The sequence below is a fragment of the Phalacrocorax carbo genome, chromosome 2, assembly GCF_963921805.1.
Source record: "Phalacrocorax carbo chromosome 2, bPhaCar2.1, whole genome shotgun sequence".
Taxonomy (NCBI): Eukaryota; Metazoa; Chordata; class Aves; order Suliformes; family Phalacrocoracidae; genus Phalacrocorax; species Phalacrocorax carbo.
Genome location: NC_087514.1, coordinates 115,179,884 through 115,192,737, shown reverse-complemented (window position 1 = coordinate 115,192,737; position 12,854 = coordinate 115,179,884). Strand labels below are relative to the sequence as shown.

At 39.4% G+C, this 12,854-nt stretch overlaps 1 protein-coding gene across 2 annotated transcripts in view; it reads right to left on the bottom strand.

Annotated features, from left to right (window-relative positions):
- Positions 1-5,997: 5,997 nt before the first annotated feature.
- The window catches only part of SEPTIN7 (septin 7), a 61,391-nt gene continuing 54,534 nt past the window's right edge, over positions 5,998-12,854 (bottom strand). Inside the window, exons 10-13 of one of the 2 annotated variants that reach the window (XM_064443938.1) lie at positions 12,479-12,499; positions 9,671-9,806; positions 7,551-7,690; positions 5,998-7,018 (exon numbers count right to left, since the gene is read on the bottom strand). In XM_064443938.1, the coding sequence (XP_064300008.1) occupies positions 6,979-7,018; positions 7,551-7,690; positions 9,671-9,806; positions 12,479-12,499 (337 nt within the window). In that variant the 3' untranslated portion in view covers positions 5,998-6,978. The remainder of the gene's footprint in view (positions 7,019-7,550; positions 7,691-9,670; positions 9,807-12,478; positions 12,500-12,854) is intronic. The other variant, XM_009512396.2, reaches the window with a different exon arrangement.

Sequence of the window (12,854 nt, the reverse complement as noted above, 5' to 3'; positions counted from 1 at the left end):
TACAAATTTTGGGGGATAACGAGCACCATGGGTGGCCAAACCTTGGGCACCCAAAAGCTATATTCAAGAGAGAAGTGGCTTTTCAAATTCTTTTTAAAGAACTGTAACAACCACATAACCTTATACACACTAGGAACTGGCGTTGCACTGCTGCCCCTATTTGCAATTCAAAGAATTGGGTTGTAGTACTGAGGATTAGAGCGTACACTCTTTGTAAAGGACTAAATAAAAAGGCCCCTGTTCCTGTGAGACAGCGGCTTGCCGGTCAGAGAGAAACAAAGTAAAAGCAGCCAGGGTTGCTCTGCAGGCAGAGCTGATGAAGCAGCAACATTGGACTGCTGTTCCCCCTGGTGAAATGCCTCTGGGGAAAAAAATCTCTTAATTACAACCATCTGGAAGAGAGTCTCAGCTGCAGATGCAGTCGTGATGCTGGGGAGGGGCAGCAGGGCAGAGCTGGGGACGGGGCTGAGCGGCCAGGCCAGTGCTGCGGCTGGGCAGGGACAGCTCATGGCGACTATGCTGCATCCATCCGTGGGGCCAGGGGAGAAACCCCACTGGAGTTTGGCACGCAGTCCTGGGGGGAACAGAGATGCAAAACCTTGGGAATCACGCTGACTCAGTCTGAACCTGCTTTCACTGGATAGGATGAATTTATGCTGCTACTTACTTCTTGGTTAGTTTTCTGGGAGTTTAGTCAGCTCCATGCGGGGTCTAAAACCACCCAAGCAGCAGCAGAGAGGGAAGGCGAGGAGCTCAGGCCATACCAGATGGCAGGACACTCAGCCACGGAAGCTGGCCAAACCTGTTTCATCTATTTTGCCAAGACTAATGCCCCTGCCTTCATCCCCTGCAGCAAAGATATTTTACCTTCTGTAGGGACACCAGAATTTCTGTTTTCTGGGTGGAAAACAAGAAAACTACAATTTAGGTGACTTTCCCAAGTTCTTAGAGACCTTTATTGGCCAAGTGAAAGCCTGAAGGCTGTCAGCATGATTCTGAGACTTGGCACGTACAAAGTAAAGCTGCCTTCTTCGCAAGGAACCAGTAGTGTGCTGGTATATTCATACTGCTCCAGTTAATCTTTGCTAAAGCCCACAGACCAGGGCTGCTTTTGCTGGGAAGAAGGCGGCAGAATCAAATTGTTTCTGAATTTTAATAACATTTCCTCAGGCATAAGTGAAGTTCAAATCAGCAAAGATTTCATAAATTCACCATCACACTTGCCTTGTAAGAACCATATGCATGAGTCAAGTCTGGGGAGAAGTGATTCAGCAGCTCCCAAAGGAGAGGAGCCAGTTATTTTCAAAGTATCTAAATGAGAAGCTCTTGAGATCAGAAAAAGGGTTCCTCTTGCCCCTCAGTGATCTTGATAAACTATAAAAATCTACCTTGGTCATTGCAACATGGCTGCTTTTTGCATTTTATTTCATTGGCTTCCATGAATATCATTGCTAGCAGACTAGGGGTGGTGGGAATCAGAGAAGCCAGAGGAATAATATTCTCAGCAAAGCAAACCTGCAAGTTTTATCTTGACTTATGTGGTCTAGCTGTTCCAGGGCAAGCTGAAAGATGATCACTTTCATTAAAAAATTGCTCTGGCTGCACAAAGCAAGCGTCTTGGCTGCCCCAGAGACCTCTCTGGATGACAGCGCAGAGGTGATACATTACAGAAAGAGAACCAGAGCTGTGTTCCCAATCATGAGGGGGACAGACAAAGATTTCTACTTATTTTCCTATGTCGGTCAGCAGTTTCTTCTCATGCTACTGCTTGTGAATCTATTCCCCCGGTCATCCACTTTTAAAAACTCGTGAGAAGAAAAACAGGATACAGGGACTATTTGCACCTGCAGCCTCCGCAGCAGCACTGCCTGGCATCCCAGTCCACTTGCAGGTCCCACAGTGCAGCTGCTGGGCCCCCAACCCATAGTTGTAGATGCCCTCCTGCATCTCCTGCTCACATAGGAATGCCCCAGGCAGCTGTAGATACCTGATGAACGGATCAAATCTCCGATCTCACAGCTATATATCCTGGCAACCACAGGCAGGGAAAGACCTTCTGCTTACTGAGCTTCCTCACTGCTGCCTGTAGGCAAAGATGACCGGTAACCTGTATCAGCAGACCAGGATGGTAGGAATAGTGCTTTGTTCCAGAACCGGTGGTTGGTTAGATCCGGGTGCGGTGGGAATCCCATTTGCAACATCTGAAAGAGACCTCTGCCATTTTTACCAGGATATAGTAGTGCACATTTCTAAAGATGAACATTTGTGACGAGTTGGAAGCGAAGCCTCCAAGAGCAACAGCTGAGCAGCTCCTGGGAGAAGCAACCATGTGGCAACAGGAAGGCAGGGGTGGGCAAAACCACACCCCAGTGCAACGCTTCAGAAGTGCTCTGTTCCTGAAGCAGTTGGTAGGAGCAGCTCATTTCAGGAACAGCAACACAGCAGGTCCTGGTGTCAGGGGCAGGCTATCATGATGGCTGGCCACCAAACCCACCAGCCACCTGGCAGAGCGAGGTACTCAACAGAAGGTAGACCAAAGCAGGCATGAGTTGTGGAGAAGGGAGTAATTGCTTTTGCTGAGCCTTAAATAGCATAAGGTCAGGAAACAGAGATGGTGGTGGTGGAGAATTGTAAACTGCATTAAGACAGGCTTGTAAACATTAAGGTTAAGCTGACAGGAAACCCAAGAACTGTGTGCAAAAGCAACCTCAGCAGCTAGCCCCCAGGGAAAAGCACATCCTTACCCTGGGCACCTAACACAGCCTGTCCTGGCTACCCAAAGACAACCTAAGCTTGACACTATTGCACTAACTCAGAAGATGAACCCTTCATATACCAGTTTGCTCCACAGGTTCACCTACACTTTCTCCTTATTTCCAAAGCATGAACTGGTAAGCCTGCCCAATTCTTGACCTCCATATTGATTTGTTTGTATTGAAGCAATTAAAAGCATTAATGTTTTAAGCCACTTAGAGTTAAATCAGATTGAGGGGTTTCTTGAATCAATGAAGACAAAACCAACACTCTACTCTTCTCAGACAGTTAAGAATCTATTCTTCATGCTTATTCTGGAACTGTTTGAGCAGATCCACAGGGCCACAGAAATGATCCAAGGGCTGGAGCACCTCTCCTACGAGGACAGGCTGAGAGAGTTGGGGTTGTTGAGCCTGGAGAAGGCTGCGGGCAGACCTGATTGCAACCTTCCAGTACTTAAAGGGGGACGACAGGAAGGATGGGGCAATCTCTTTAGCAAGGCCTGTTGTGACAGGACAAGGGGTGAGGGTTTTAAACTAAAGGAGGGTTGATTTAGACTGAATATAAGTAAGAAATTTTTTACAGGTTTCCCAGAGAGGTTGTGGAGGCCCCAACCCTAGAGACATTCAAGGCCAGGTTGGACGGGGCTCTGGGCAACCTGATCTAGTTGAAGATGTCCCTGCTCACTGCAGGGGGGTTGGACTAGATGACCTCTGAAGGTCCCTTCCAACTCAAATCATTCTATGAATCTGGGAATTATGAAGTGGAAATGCAGATTGCCTCGCTCCCTGTGGCGCCAAACTGAGGAATGGTTTTGGTATTGCTTGAGCAGCCTAACCACAAGGAGTACTCGTGATACAAAGTCACCTGAACTCAAACAGTCCAACATGTGGCCTTTTGAGGAGTCAGAAAGGGCACCAGCTGGGCACCGACTACCGAATGGGAAAACTGCAGAGAAAACTGAAAGAACCACAACGATGCTCCATCAGAACTCAACACTTTGTATTTCATGCCAGAAGCAGGAATATTAGCATCCAGATACTTAAGACGCTGAACCTGAATCATGGCCAGCCAGATAAGCAACCCAATACGGGAATGTGTTTCACATCAGAAAAAAGCCCCAAGTTCGCAGTCTTTATCCACTTCTTCATATATAAAAATATACATGCATTTTCATAGCTGTGTCTATATAAATCTGCCCACACCCCCATATAAAGGCATGGACTAGCGCAGTTGCATGTTCAACAGGGCTGTTTGCAGTGCCATGCATGACAGGACCAGGATTATTTTCCCTTCCTCACTACCTCTTTAACAGAACACAGTCTAAGCTGAACTGAGACCTTCATTCTACAACAGAGTAGCAAAATTTCCAGCCTCACGACTGCCTGAAGACTGACTATATTATCCTAACTACCACCGTTACAGAAACATGCAGCAGATGTACAGAACTACACTTTAACACCTCTTATTTTGTGCCTCAAACAGGTCACGTTTCACAGCATACCATGAGGGAAACAAGAGACAAGTCTAGTACTGTCCAGTGACACCTGGGTGCAACAGGTTTCTGACCAACTAGCGCACACACCACAAAACCTCTGCTGCATGTACTTTGAGTGGCGACACAAATACAGGTAAATTTAAGTGCCATTTATTCGCAAGTAAAATGAGTTTTGGCTTTACAGAAATAACACATTTAAACTATACTTTAGTCAGTGGAAGAAAAAAAGTCCTGGGCTGTATCATAGTTATATATAGCTTTAGCTATAGCTTTAGCTTATAGACCTTTCATTGGCTACACAGCTACTATACTGCAAACTGCACAGGTTCATGCCTCTTACTCTTTTTTTTTTTTCTCAAATAAAAAAAACCACAACTGGAGACTGCAGAAAGTCTGAAAACTAATTCTTATTTTTGGCAAACTCATATTCTTCTGGTGCAGCCCAAACTTACCATAAAACCCAAAGCATTTAAGAAACAAGAAGTGACAAAGCCTTCCCAAAAGGGCAATGCTCCATTTCAGAAGAGACTTCAAACAGTTGATTTCTAAATTTTAATTCAAATACAAATGCTATGTTATAGAATATCTATGTCACCTCATAAAAAATATCTAACAAAAGCTTCTACTAGTTTCTGATTATCCCGAGTGTGTGTGTGGGAAGATAGAGAATAGGAGTGGGGAGAACGACAATAAGCACAATTAAAACAGGTTTCCTGATAAATGTAATCCCTATTTCAGAGCAAATGGGAATGCTAAAGCACTAGCATATCCACAGACAACGCATCCTGAGTTTTGATGCAATTCAGAACCTGCAGCTTCTGACCTACATAACTTCAGCCTGTTCTTTACATTATTCAATTTATTGAACTGAAACCTGAGGGAGCGGGGGCAGACACAGCCAATGCACGTTCTCCATGATGTATTAAAAGATTAAAAGAGATTTTGCAATTCTGTTTACCTCAAAGGAAAAGCTATGTCCATTTACTGATAATCTGTGTTGTCTCTCAAAAGAAACAGGCAGAATATTTGAAATGAGTTATAAGTAGGCCTTTATATAGGCTACCGAAAACATCATCTTTTAATCAGGAACCTCTGAGTAAGTGATATTTCTGGTAAGCATAACACATGTAAAACAAAAGTGAACAGAAATAGAGTGATAGCAGGGGTAATAACAAGGAACATCTACAAAAACTGAGCTGGTTTTCGTTGTTTCACAGGCAAAGAGACATCAGAAGTCCACATTTTTTTAACAACTTACAGGATTATGTTAAATATCAAGTTCCTGGCTACTACATTTATTAAAACTGACTCTATCAACTAAAAGCCAAACCAAACCAAAAAATCCCACCCTTGCCAACGAGCCTAACAGAAGTACCCGAAGGGGCTGCAAACGCGTTGTTACAGGACGACCTCACCAGATGCACAGAAAAGCTTGCAGAAGGTGCAAGAGAGCGCGGAAGGCGCCCGGAGGCACAGCAAGCGGGACGCAGCGCAGCGGTGCGAACGCTTGGTGCCCTCTTCTGGGCAAGACTGACCCTTGTTTCGCCAATTCCGAGCACAGCCACGGGAACCGGGTTTTTCTAACAATCCACACCGCAAAGGCATTTTCTGTACCTTATACTAACCCCTGGGCAAATCAAAGACGGAGGTCAATCCAGCCTGGATGGAGAGCAGAAGGCTCAAAGGTTTCCCAAAGAAGTTCTTGGCTGTTTCAACTCCTTTAAAGTTTCTGACACAGCAGGGTGTTACATCACAACATTGTTTATTATGTGACTTTTTACAATACAAACAAAAATACAGAAATGCAGTATATGAATACAGCTAAATATGAAATGGTGATGTTTTTCTTGAGGCCATATTCCCATTTCTAGTAAAACAAAGAAAGACTGCACACAGGTAGAAACAGGTTGGTAGTTAACTCCACAATTTTGCCTAGAAATGACCTATAAATGCATTTTCCAGCTACTTACCATAAAATGTAAAAAGGGAGTCAAAGGAAAGTTTTACTCACTGGTTCCTACCATATGAAAGAAGCTATATTCTATTTAGGAGGGCCAATATATGGAAAAATATCTAAATTAAATGTTATTACAAAAAATGAAGCAGTAATGAGATCCTTCTGGCTAAAGAAGTTACTAAATGAGAATAGCATATATTTAAAGAACCCAAAACATAAAGGGGTTGTTATAAAAAGCTTAGGTGCACTGTAAGCCTACAACTTTTGTTTTTCCATGTGTACTTTTAAACAATGGAAGTGTCAAAAATAGGGTCAACCGTGTTAGACTAAATTACATTATTGTATGTTACGCTGCACTGAATGGAATTCTTGTATTATAATAATAGAGAAGCATCGTTTGCATCTTATTATGGCAATTTATCCTCACTAAAAACAGTCTAGAGTCCTTGCATTTTTTTAATATCCTGTAAACCGTCAAACCACCAGAACATGATTGTACAACAGTAAAATGTTTTCTTCTGCGTTAAAATGACATCTGTTTAAAAAAAAGAAAAAAGGTACTCAGAGCTGTTATTTTTCCAAGTACACAACACCCTAGACAATTCAAGGCATCTCATTCTCCATCAAAATTAACAAAAATTTGTCATGCTGTTAAATCCATTACTATGGATACAACTGGTGCAAAATTGGTCAAACGGATCCAACAAACACTGATGTCCAGGCTGGCATATTGGCAACTAATACATAACTGGTGGTCAAAATGATGCATTTAAAATATCTTCCCTTTCTTCTTATTCTTTTCCAAGGTTCTAAAACGATACAAAAAGAAAACGTTTGTTAAATAATGCATATTTGCTCTAATCTTTTTTTTAAAAAAAAAAGCTTTAATGTACATCTTTTAAAATATGCATTTTATAAAGCTTTACTGGTTGCAATACAATGTATGAAAGTTATGTACCAGTGCTTATGCTACATGGAGTCAAGCAATGTATTTATCACTAGATTTCCCCCTCCAAGGACTCAGAAAATCATACACTTGCATTCTCAAAGCTTTAACTCTTCACTCCTCAGACGACTGATGCCACTGAACTTTCACATACAAAGAGAATTTTTCTAGATAGATCTAGTTAGGTATGGATATAGTGTTTTCTGCAGATTAAAATCTGCTTTAGAAGCTAATAATCTTCCCCAAATTTCTGATATGCTCATTTATAACTAAGAGCAGTTCAAGATTTTTCTTGGTTTTTAAGTGACACTTCTGTAGTGCTCAACTACCACTGACTGTTACCGCCACAGAAATTGCCTTTTAGCAGAAAACTACAGAACAGGACTCCAATTTACCTGGAAGAATTCTGTTGTTCCAAAATACGTTGTTGAGCTTCCCAGTTCGCTTTCTCGTCCTCAAACTGGCGACGCTTTTCCTCTAATTCTTTGTGTTGTGCCTCCAAATTCTTTTTCATTTGCTCATGGCGTCGCTGCAGCTATAGAAAAAGTTATGAACAGTTGTGAAAACAGTTACGAAAAGTGCAGAAAACGCAGCAACTTTCGGAGCTGTAGTAACAAACATCAACTATACTAATGCAAGAAAACAGAGGATTATATTTTCTCTTCAGAGAAAGTAACTCAGAACAAACCCGCTAAAGTTATAGGTATTAGTGATAACAGAAACAAAAAGGGTGTTAATCCCATAGTCTCATTTTACAGTTAACAGAAAACACGCCCAAGTTACAAACAGGAGTTGTAAGCTGCTGCATGTGGCAAACAAAAGGAAGTTCCAGAACGTTGTGATATTTGATGCAAATGTTAAGAAGCACGTTGCAGGGCATTTGAGTATCAGTAATGCTTAATTTAGCAGAATCTTTGACTCTTTGTGGGAAAAACACCCCAAACACTGATTTCATCCTGCAGTATTAATTATATTAAGGATCTATTTGGGAGAACATTAAGTGGATTAATTTATTCACGAGTTACTATTAGTGTTATTGAAGTGAAATGTCTACACTGCCAGGGCAGTATAAGACATCTCTCTGCAAGTTGATGGGACAAACTGACAATCAAACGTGTTGTATGTGAGAATTGAGACACTGTCAGGAAAAGTGATTCCTTTTGTGTGGTGTAACACGTTTCTGAATTGAGTTAAATAAAACTCACTTTTTTCCTTGCTCTCTTGCACAAACCCTTCAAAACATATTTCCTTTTACAGTTTTTTTTTTAAAAAAGCTTTTTACTTAGCACTGTCTACTGCCTACTTTTCTACATTTAGAGAAATACAGGAGAACTCGATGCAGTCATGAAGGGTGAAGAAAAAAGAATGAATTGCATGAAAATCTAAAAGCAGGTATCACAGGACGCACTCAGTCAAAAAGTCATGAGGTACATGAAAAACAAAAAGGAAGATTTTTGTTTGTTTTTCATGTAACAAGGAGAGCGTGGAGGCCAGAAGTATAAATGGGTTCAAAAGATTTGAGACAAACCAAGGAAGGAAAAATCTGGTGACTAATTAAGCACTGTGATCCAGATAAAACATCTAGCTTTTAAATCCTCAAATTGCTGACTGGTGTAGCTTAGCATTTATATCCTTATCTATTTGCTTCTCCAAAATGAAGAAAAAAAAATATATCTAGACTGATATTTTTTTTTCCCCTCTGATCCAGTATGCCGTGGCTCCTTACAAAGCCTAGGCTGCCAAGCATTTCAACTGCCCTTTGAAGTTTCCTCACTTTGCCTCAAATTTAGAAACAAACTTTCTTTTGGAACTTTGACAGTTTTGAACTTCTCTATTAGGCTTCTTGTGGGAAGCTGCCTCCTCAAAACTTAAAATTAATTTTCTGCTTAAATGTAATTTTATAATAGTCTCTTAAAAAGATCACTTCGTGAGGTGCTTGAAGCCCATAAACGGGGTCACTGTGAGGACTTCACCTGGAGATGACAGAAATTAAATATCCATAAAATTTATGTATGTTCAAATGATTCCAAAACACTGACAATAATATATCCCTGTCACTTAGTCTAGTAATTCTCATTCAGATGACTTCTTATAGACATCATATCAAATTCCTGAAATACTTTTAAAATATGCAAATTATCATTACTACATTTGCCTACGTAAATCATGGAAGTCTCAAGAACTTTTTAAAGCACGTGGAAGAAAATAGGCATAAAATATTCCAAAGAAGAGGAAGAAAAAGAGGGTAAGAACGTTGAGGAGTATTTTAACATGCAGTGGTTGTGAAAATAAGAAGAGAATGCATGCGAACATTAAAGTTACATTTTAAGTTTGGGCTTTACCGTTTCAGCAAAGACAACAAGCTGAGAAAGAGTAACTGAGCTGCCTTTAAACATAAAATCTAACTACAGAATCGGCTCCTAGACAGAGGTTATGCTGCAACGTCTTGGGAAAAAGAGCCATCTCTACACTTGTTCAGCCTCAAGCATATTGAGGTTTAAGACATTTCGATTACCTCAGCTTCAGAGTCCTTCAGTTTCTGAACTTTTTCTTTGACTTTCATCTCAAACACCTGTTCCATTTCCATTTCCATTTTTTTCATTTTGGCTACATGCTCCCTCCTTTCCTCCTCCATCTGTGCCAACGGGCTCCTGCCAGAAATCCAGAAGAAGTAGTTAGCTAATAAGAACTATTTTTCCTGCCTGTTACATTAGGACATCTGTAAAAAAAAAAACCCCAAGATAAAAATGCTGAAGCATTAAGATAAGTAGCATGGCTGTATGCACTGCTAGCTTAAACTCAATTTGCCTTCTTATATTAACTGTTTTGAGGAAAGCTTAACGAAAAAACATTTCATACAATATCTTTTCCTCTCCCACAAATGATTTACATTACATTTAGGTTAACAGAAACTCTTGACTTTCTATCTTTAGGAGAACCTGGTCATGGGAAGAGAGGAAGTCAAAGTTACAACAAAAAAAAATTAGCATCTTCCATGTGATCTTCAGGCATCTTTTTCCTTCCCGTTCAAATATATACAAAAATTAATGGACACAAAAATTTTAAGAGCGTTGCAGACAAAAATCCCATTTCCTCTCTAAATCTTCACTGTTCCATGTGAGCCCAAAAGTAAGTTAACATTACAACTGTGTTGAACACTGTGGTCATACTTGGCAAAAAAGGTTTGGGCAACTGAACATCAATATTTCATGAAAGCGTTAGTTGGAAGATTTTCCTTTAGAAAGCTCCTAATAAACTTAATGTACATTATTTTTATATTTTCTACACACTTTTTGGTAACTACTTTCCTGGATTCTACAGAATTCTTAAAGCTGTATAAGCCTGCAATCCGTGTTATGGTGATACAGGTATTAAATAGCAAGTTTCACACTAAATATCCAATAAAGCAGGATGATTTTGATCTAGTGATGATTGCTACATACAGTCTCAAGAGACTTTTCTCCTGCTCAACCAAGAGCAATCAAAACAAACCACTGGCCTCTTGTTTCAGTTTTGAGTATGCACAGCTTAAAATGACAAAGCTTTAACTATTGTCTTGGTAAAAAAATGAAGACCTGAATATATTTGGAACTGTTAAAATTAACCAGCAGAGGACATCTACTGTAATGTATGCAAAAGTTATTCAGACCAGCAGATTGTAAAATAGAGGCTGTAAGACTAAGACCTATTAAAAAAACCCAACCAATTTTATTTTCATTTCTTAAAAAAACATAAAACCTGTTCTGATTCAAATCATGCAGAAAAAGCATTCTAAAAGGAGAAAGAATTGACTTTTAGTGATGACTGAAATGTAATTAGCCATGTCTATTTTGATTCAGAATTTGCCACTCATTCTTAAAGGAGTTTATATATCAAAAATAGTTAAGATCTGTTTTGACTGTAAATGGCTCATTTTAGCTTTCCTGCTTGCCCACCAGCTAACTATACAGTGAAAGTAATCAATGTCATATGAACTCAAGGCCATATGCACTTTTTCCTCAAATACCAGTATTTTAAAGGTGACAATTGGTGGGGGGAGAGGAGGAAGAAAATGGCATTTCTATTAAAAAATAAAATGTAATGGAATCTGAACTAATAGTGGCAAAGCCTGGATTAGTGAGTAAAATGCTGTATAATATATGGCACTGAAACTGATGCTTAGTCTAATGTTTACTTTAGCCCGTCAGAAGGCCAACTGCTGGCAAATTTTGTCAAGGAATAAAAAAAAATGGTTAACACACAAGTGAAATACAACCATACACAAAAATAAGAAGGAAATGAAAGAAGAGGTGAGTAGCAGTACTTGTGGAAGCTAACCAGCTGTCAAAACAAGACTATTTTCTTGTTACCTTTTAGAAGTATAAAGTTCTCAACTGTATCTGCTCTTCAAAAATTAACCTAGGAAGTAGATCTGAATACTGAGGAATCACAGCTGCAGTTTCTACAGACTTGAAATGGGAGTGGAACCATCCTTCTATTGACAACCTAATAATCTAATGGGGACGTCACGTGGCTGTATTTGAGAAAGTGGTAAAAATCAGACTGCACAGAAAATTTCATAAAGTAACAAGCGAGCATTTACAGCTGAGAGCTTTACAACATAGGTCACAACTGGTTTTGTTAGGTCTTAAGTATGTGACATGGGTAAAAGCACATCATCCTGTATTTCAGGATAAAACTATACAAGGGACTTAAAAAAAAAGAGCTGAAGTAAAAAACAACCACCAACCACTATACAAAGGTGTAAAACAATTAACTGATTTCACAGGATTTATGTTAAAACAGCCCTCTAAATTAATCTCCCCAAATGAAAATTATTCTAGATACGTGCAAAGTGGAACCTCTGCGAGCCAGTAATAAAGTAAAACCATGGTCAGAAAAGATTAAAGTAACTAATTCCCCAGTCTAATGAAGAGTTGTAAATTTACAGATAAGGATGAAAATCCCACTAATTCTTTATAAGCATCTATACAGAGATGGTTGAGCTACAGATAGAAATGGGGGGGGAATGTCAATTTATGCAACTCTACTCATTGTTGAAATTTGACCGAATTAGTCTTGAGGCATAGCCAAAAAGTTTCTAAAAAGGATGGGTTTTTACAGAGATACTTGTCACTGAAAGTATTTGTAAATTCCTAAAGTTTACATCAGCACAGCTTTAGAACACAAAAAAAAAAACCTGCTAGGGAAAAAAAAAAAACAATGCCAAGAGTGGGATAACAGGAAACTATTTTAAATTTGAAACATAAAACAGTGAAACCCTTTTTGTGTTTATAAAATTTTTGTCTTTAAGTTTTTTGGAAAAATTTAAATGACCACTTACATGCCTTCAACTGTGTCAAATCTAAAAAACAAAAAATACAGAGGCTTAACTTAGCATGCTTAAATAAAACCACAAAACCAAAAAGCAATAATTAAAAAGGTAAATTCATTATTAATAGACTCCTAAAGCTAATTATGTGCTCCCCAAAAGCAAATTTTTCACAGTAAGAGGAAAGACTGTTAGTTAAAGCTTGTTTTATTTCTTTCAAATTCAGTTAATAAATCACTACACCATGTAAATATTAATGCATGTTTGATGTGCAGATACTTTCAGGAATAGTGTCCCTAGAATAATGCATGCTTTTGAAGCTATTTTAAATATTTTTGCGACGTGAACAACCACTTGCTCTAAACAAAGTTTTGGAAACCAATGTCAT